Here is a 7,424-nt window from a genome sequence, read left to right as displayed (position 1 = left end):
GCAAAAGGGCAGGGACTGGTTAGAGGAGAGAGTAGACTTGAGGGGGCGCGTGGTACAATTGCGCACTTTTGACATCTGTCATATTTTTTTACGAGCTCAACCGCGTCCTTCCTCATTGTGGGCCAGTAAAATCCCTGTCGCATAGCTTTGTGAGCTAGAGCCCAACTGGCAAGGTGGTTTCCACATACTCCTTCGTGGATTTCTCATAGTATGTATTCCCCTTCGTCTTTGCTTAAACATCGGAGGTAGGGCAGTGTAAGGGATCGCCTGTAGAGCTCCCGGCCCATCAACGTATATCTTGCCGCTTTCCTCCTTACCTTTTGAGCCTCCTTATTATCTCTTGGTAAGGATCCGTCCTGGAGGTACAGGAATAAGGACGCTCTCCAGTTGTCCTTGCTGAATTCGGACGCCAATGAGTTAATTCTGTCCTCCTCGTATGAGGGCTTTCCTATGCGTTCAAGATAGATAGTGTCTTTCCATTCCGAACCGGTTGCCGAGGCTAATTTCGCTAGTGCGTCCGCCTTTTTATTTTCTGCTCTCGGTACATGTTCTATGTCGAACTGGACGAATGCCTCTATGTATTCTCTTGTCTTGGAGAGATATTTCTTCATTCTTGGATCTCTAGCTTCGAATTCTCCTTTGAGTTGCTCTACCACCAGCTGGGAATCACTCAGTACTTTGATCTGTGCCACCCCTAATGCTTCCGCCAGTCACAGGCCAGCTAACAGGGCTTCGTACTCCGCTTCGTTGTTGGTTACTGTGAACTCCAGTTTTAGGGCGAAGAGAGTTTCATTGCCCTCCAGGTCAGAAAGGATGAACCCGGCTCCCCCTCCAGCATCATTAGAGGACCCATCAACGTGCAGTGTTCACTCCTCTGACTTGGTGGATGACTCGGGGAGCCTTTCTGCGGTAAAATCCGCGAGTACCTGAGCCTTGACCGCCGGCCTCGGTTGATACTGTATGTCGAATTCACTTAATTCTACCAACCACCTCGTCATTCTCCCCGAACTCTCCGGTCGCTGTAGAATTTGTCTCATGGGCAGGTTTGTTAACACGACAACCCTATGGGCTTGAAAATAGGGTCTTAATTTGCGCGCTGCACAAATGATGGAGAAGGCGGCTTTTTCCACCGTACAATAGTTCTTCTCGGCACCACTTAACACCTTACTTGTGTAATATATAGGCTGGTGCTTTCTACCTTCTTCCCGGACCAGGACCGAGCTGACGGCATTCTTTGTGGAAGCTATATATAGGTAGAGGTCTTCCCCATTCTTTGCTTTTGTCAAGAGAGGAGGGGATCCGAGGTATTACTTAAGCTGCTCGAAGGCTACCTCCTGATCTTCCCCCCATTCGAATCCTCCCTTCTTCCGCAGTGCTCTAAAGAAAGGTAAGCCTTTATCCCCTGAGCAGGAGATAAATCTACTGAGGGAGGCTATCCTTCCGGTCAGAACTTGTATCTCCTTTTTAGTCCTTGGAGCTTCCATCTCCAGCAGCGCTCGTATTTTATCTGGATTTGCTTCTATACCTCTGTGAGTCACCATAAAGCCCAGGAATTTACTTGCAGAAACGCCGAACACACACTTTGAGGGATTCAACCTCATGTGGTAGCGACGGAGGAGCTCGAACGTTTCCCTCAGGTCCTTACAATGTTGCCCTGCTTCCATGCTCTTCACCAACATATCGTCCACGTAAGCTTCCATTGTCTTTCCGAGCTGTTCTTTAAAAATCTTGTTCACTAGCCTCTGATATGTGGCCCCCGCATTTTTTAAGCCGAAGGGCATCACCCGATAACAATATAAACCCCTTTCGGTGACGAAAGAAGTTTTTTCCTCATCCGCGGGACTCATAGGGATTTGGTTGTACCCTGAGTAAGCGTCCATGAAGCTGAGGAGCTCGTGTCCCGAGGTCGAATCCACTAGCTGATCAATTCGAGGGAGAGGAAAGCTATCCTTTGGGCACGCTTTATTCAAGTCCGTGAAGTCTATGCAGGTGTGCCATTTTCCATTGGGTTTTCTGACCAGGACCACATTGCTCAGCCATTCGGGGTAGTCCACTTCTCGGATGAAGTTGGCTTGCAACAGTTTCGTCACCTCTTCGTCAATTATTTTGATCCGTTCCATCGCGAAGCTCCTTTTTTTCTGTTTTACAGGTCGGTGGTTGGGGTTGACCTACAACCTGTGCTCTATCACAGCAGGGCCGATGCCGGGCATGTCTGCAGCCGACCATGCGAACAAATCAGAGAATTCGTCCAAGAGTTCAGTCAACTCCGCTTTCAAAGTATCGAGCAAGTGATTCCCAATTTGCACACTTCTCTCCTGGTGGCCTTGTAGTGGTATGTGTTTGATATCTTCGTGTAATGTACTGATCTGGGGATACTCTCCTCTGACCTCCAGGTCTTCCACCGTTAGAGCTTCTTTGGCCTCCATCTTCCCTTTCAAGGCCATTACATAGCAACTACGGGCAGCGGCCTGATCTCCTTTGGCATATCCTATTCCTTGTGGTGTAGGGAACTTAACTTTGAGGTGGTATGTTGATGTTACCGCTCGAACTGCGTTAAGGAATGGATGACCCAAGATGACATTGTACACCGAAGGTCGGTTAACCACCAGGAACTCTGTCAACGTTGTTACCTGCTGCGGGGTCGTCCCTATTGTCACTGGTAACGTGATGGTTCCTAAGGGGTGAACAGTGTCTCCCCCAAATTCTACCAAAGGGGTCGAGACCGGCTTCAATCGTTCCTTGCCGATCTTCATCCCTACCAAGACCGACCAGAACATGATGTTGGCCGAGCTCCCATTGTCTACCAGTATACGCCTAACCATGTAATTGGCTACAAGTAGGGAGAGCACTAGTGCGTCATCGTGCGGCTGCTGCACTCCCTCTTCATCTCCGCTGTCAAAGGTTATGGCGTCACCTTTCTTGTTTCGTTTGCTACTGGTTTCCCCCTTTTCTATCGTCAGCACCTGTTTAGCATATCTTTTACGTGCACTTCCACTATCTCCTCCACTGGCGGATCCTCCAAAGATCACCGCAATTTCCCCAATAGCTTGCTCTTCCTTCTCTTTTGCGCCGTGCCTCCTCTGCTCAGTTGATTCCCTTTGTGAATTTTCTTTCTTGACAAATCTGGACAGATGTCCCCTTCTTATTAGGACTTCAATTTCTTTCTTTAGCTGAATGCATTCTTCTGTGTCGTGGCCGTGATCCCTATGGAATGCGCAGAACTTGGACATGTTCCGCTTATGTAGAGGCGTTCGCATAGGTTCGGGCCATGACACAGAAGAATGCATTCAGCTAAAGAAAGAAATCGAAGTCCTAATAAGAAGGGGACATCTGTCCAGATTTGTCAAGAAAGAAAATTCACAAAGGGAATCAACCAAGTAGAGGAGGCATGGCGCAAAAGAGAAGGAAGAGCAAGCTATTGGGGAAATTGCGGTGATCTTTGGAGGATCCGCCAGTTGAGGAGATAGTGGAAGTGCACGTAAAAGATATGCTAAACAGGTGCTGACGATAGAAAATAGCCAAAAATATGCTTGTAAACTTTTGCTTTCTGTATTGTTAGCCCTATAAGCATCTTGTTGAAACAAATCGATTACCCGCACGTACTTACCCCAAGCTAAAATTTCCTATCTTATAGAACTTGTCAAATATAATCTTCACCCTACTTATTGTTGATGCAAACTCTAAAATCCCTAGAATAGCCTAGTACTCTAATACTAATTGTTGGCATAAGAACTACTCACATGAGCTTAACTAAAAAACATAGGTGCAGTACATAAGTACTAACTTGATCCAAAATCTTACTACACACACATCCCACTCTAGGACTCCCCAAGTGCTAGAAAATGGTATAAGAGATGACTGCTTAATTGAATTGGACTTTTGTTGACTTTTTAAGTCCTATCTTATTTTATATAATGACAAATATAATGTATTTAATGTTTGTCGAGTTTGTGCGTAGGATCACATTTGCGAAATCATATGGCGGCACATAGTGGCTAGAAGAAAAAGAAGACCCAAAGTGTTAAATTTCTTTGTAATTCATGTTCAATTTATTGGGTCTATAATAATTAATTATCAGTCTGTAATAATCTGCATGTCATACATGTAGGAACTTATAAGCTCAAGACCATATAGTGACCTTAGGTCAACCGCCGTCGGGATTTTGGGGCTAACTTGAAAAGGCCTTAGAAAAGACCCTAGATCCTTGCACTAGCACTTAAGAAAGTCCCCAAAATCACATATGTTATCAAGGGAATTTATTGAATTGAAACAGGAGTTAAAGGGCTAATATAGTGAGGTTTCAGGCGACCGAACCTTGGTGTTCAAAACATCTCAATCGACTGAATCGTTGAATGAGTCAGCATGTTAACCTGACTTCGGGCGACTGAACCAAAAAGGACTTCACCGTCCTCGGTCAACCGAATATGTACCTATCCTTTTCCAAAAACTCAGGTGCCTAAACTTCACGTTCAAAATACCCTTAGGTGACCAAACATGTGAGTTTGGTAAACCAAACTCAGGACCAGGTAACCAAACATCAGACACAATGGAAAATCACCTAGGTCAGCAAATTGAACCCTTTTTTAGGCACCCGAATATTGAAAAGTTACTTTTTCTACTATGTCTATTCAGGCGACCGAACCAAGGGTCAAGCGCTCGAAACTCTCGGGTTAACCTAATTTTTATCAAGGTTAAATGAGGTTAAACAGGGTTAGTTTTCTTAAACTCTTTTAAAACAAATTTAATAATACCCCTGGTATCTCGAACGGTCATAACTTGTGCCATGTCTATATATATGGCCTCATTTGCTCAGATTAGTGAGTGATTAGCATTTTTATTAGGAGAAAATTCTCTAAAATTTTTCAAAGCTCTTTCTTCCAAAAACAAAGCCTATACACTCACCCTTTGTTATTCTCTTGCAAAATATAGCTTGGTGAGAGTAGCTCGAGTGATTTTTCATTGTCTATACTAGCTTAAACTTTCATTGATTTATTGTTTGATCGATTTTGTATTAAGAGCTTTAGCCAAAGTGTTTCCCCTCGGTTTATTTAATAACTTCATTGTGTGGGGAAAACCTTGAAGCTTGTGAGTCTTGGTATTTGCATTGCAAGACTCAGAGGCTTGTATTTTGATTGTGATAAAATTATTTTTGACAAGCTTATACATCAAATATCTCTTGAGCTAATATTTTGAGATAATCATTTTTGAGATATTTTGAATATTCTGGTTGGAACTCTTTGAAACCGTAGTTGTGATTGATTAATATTGATACATAGTTTCAAAGATAGATTAATTATACACTCTTGAACTTGACTGCATATTAACATAAGATTGAGTGTTAACACACATACTGCACAGAGCTTATAGTTCATATCTTGTTGATGTGTATTGATTGATATTGGTACAAATCCACCTGTTAAGTGAGCAATTGTAACGACCTGAAAAATAATGGTATTTAAATATTAAAGAGAGAGGGAAATGGAAATAGAAACGGAAGGAGACAACAGGTTTCGTCGACGACATTGTATTTTGGACGGAATAACCCAGTTATTTTTCATAGGGCCTCGTCGATGAATTTCAGGAAGTTCGTCGACGAAATTATTGAAGGACTCGTCAACAAGGTAACGTGTCTCGTTGACGAACCTAGTTCTATAAATAGTGAAAACCCGGATTTTAGACAAATTTTCAGCGCAAAAAGGGTTCTCTCTTTCTCTCTCTCTCTCTCTCTCTCTCTCTCTCTCTCTCTCTCTCTCTCTCTCTCTCTCTCTCTCTCTTTACATCCCTCTCACCTTCTCTCTTCGATTCCGGGCTCGTTTCTCGCCGGATCAAAGATCTGAAGCCACCATGATGCTCCTGGCGAAATTGTCTACAAGTGTGCCAGAGCGGATCGTTGGTGGAGTTGGTTTGGATTTCGCCCCAATCTCAAGGTAAGACATTTTATTCAGTATTTGTCTTTCCCTCTATTATAAGAAATACAATACATGAAGAAATACTGATATTTTGTTCTGAGGGATTTGATTTTCAAGGTGTTGAGTGGAGAACCCTGCGGGTATCGGACTAAAGTACAGTAGGGGCTTTTCAAAGATAAGGTAAGGGAAATATGCTATGTTAGGATTTTTATAATATTATTAGAGATTTATATATATATACCAGCTTATTACCCATATTTACAGAATATGGGTTTTAAATGCTTGTGTGGCCTGAGTGGATATTTATGTGATGAAGAACTTATATAGTTTTTACAGTGTATCATATTATACTGAATACACAGATATAGACAGTATATACAGTTTATATAGTTTTTCTAGTATATGAAGTTATATAGAATATCTAGATATAGTTTTATATTCACAGAGATTATACAGAAAGATATATATGCATATACAGTTTTTATACGAATAGTTTCATAAAACATATATATATATATATATATATATATGTATCAGATCAGTATATATATTACAGTTTTATATAGAACAGTATATATAGTGATTATAGTATGCCATGTTTCCTATTACCATAACATACATAGTATACAAATAGAGTATATAGACATAATACAAACAGATATACAGAGATAGCATCAAGATGCTACAGATACAGTATACAGAGATTACAGTATTTATAATACGGAAAGATAACATTATGGTAATTTTGGAAATATGATGAAAACCATAAAAGTTTATATATATATATATATATAGTGTCAGATCCCTAAGGAAAGATTATAGACAGATACAGATAAAGAATACAAAGCACGGTACTATTGCTATATACAGATAGAATGCAACCACATATCTCAAATGGTATGTGGGTACCGTCAACCGTGCTTGAAGAGTATGCAGCTCCCCAATTCACTGGGTGAAGGGGGCCGGTTTGACGAGGTAGCAGCCAGTCCCGAGCCTAGGAGTGGATGCAGTTTGGCCGGGTTGAGGTAGTGTAGAGTATATTGAGTTCCAGGGATAAAACATAGTTATGTATATTTATACAACTTTACAGTATATGATGAGTATAGTATGATATTAGCAATGAAAAATAGAAAACACAGATGACACAGTTATATTTAAAATTGTGAAAAGAAAGATATGCTTTACAGATTTATTATTGTATCATAGTTCAGTTGTTATTCAAACAGTATTCTTAACTTAGTTGCCACACACTAGTAATAGCATATTTCCACTTATTGAGCATCAACTCACACTATGACTTTAACATTTTTCAGGTGAGCCAGCTGGGTGAGCAGATCAGGCTCGCAGATAGAGAGTATATTGTTTACTTTGGTTTAGAGGGTAAGTTTGTATAGGATTTTGCATTTTGGGACAGGTATTTTGGAGAGAGATGTATTATATAGTTATGGTATAGAAATACGAATTTCTGGTATTGTTTCATGTGTATGGATTATGTTTACGCTGCATAGGTATGAT

At 41.3% G+C, this 7,424-nt stretch overlaps 1 protein-coding gene across 1 annotated transcript; it reads right to left on the bottom strand.

Moving 5' to 3' along the window:
• Positions 1 to 203: 203 nt before the first annotated feature.
• LOC131153755 (uncharacterized) lies at positions 204 to 1,781 on the bottom strand. Its single transcript, XM_058106200.1, has 2 exons — positions 1,452 to 1,781; positions 204 to 659 (listed from the first exon to the last, which is right to left on the bottom strand). The coding sequence occupies exons 1-2, from the start codon at positions 1,779 to 1,781 to the stop codon at positions 204 to 206; spliced, it is 786 nt and encodes a 261-aa protein (XP_057962183.1).
• Between the last annotated feature and the right edge of the window lie 5,643 nt (positions 1,782 to 7,424).

The sequence above is a fragment of the Malania oleifera genome, chromosome 4, assembly GCF_029873635.1.
Source record: "Malania oleifera isolate guangnan ecotype guangnan chromosome 4, ASM2987363v1, whole genome shotgun sequence".
NCBI lineage: Eukaryota > Viridiplantae > Streptophyta > Magnoliopsida > Santalales > Ximeniaceae > Malania > Malania oleifera.
The sequence above is the reverse complement of the archived record's forward strand: the minus strand, read 5'-3'. Positions and strand labels throughout refer to the sequence as shown.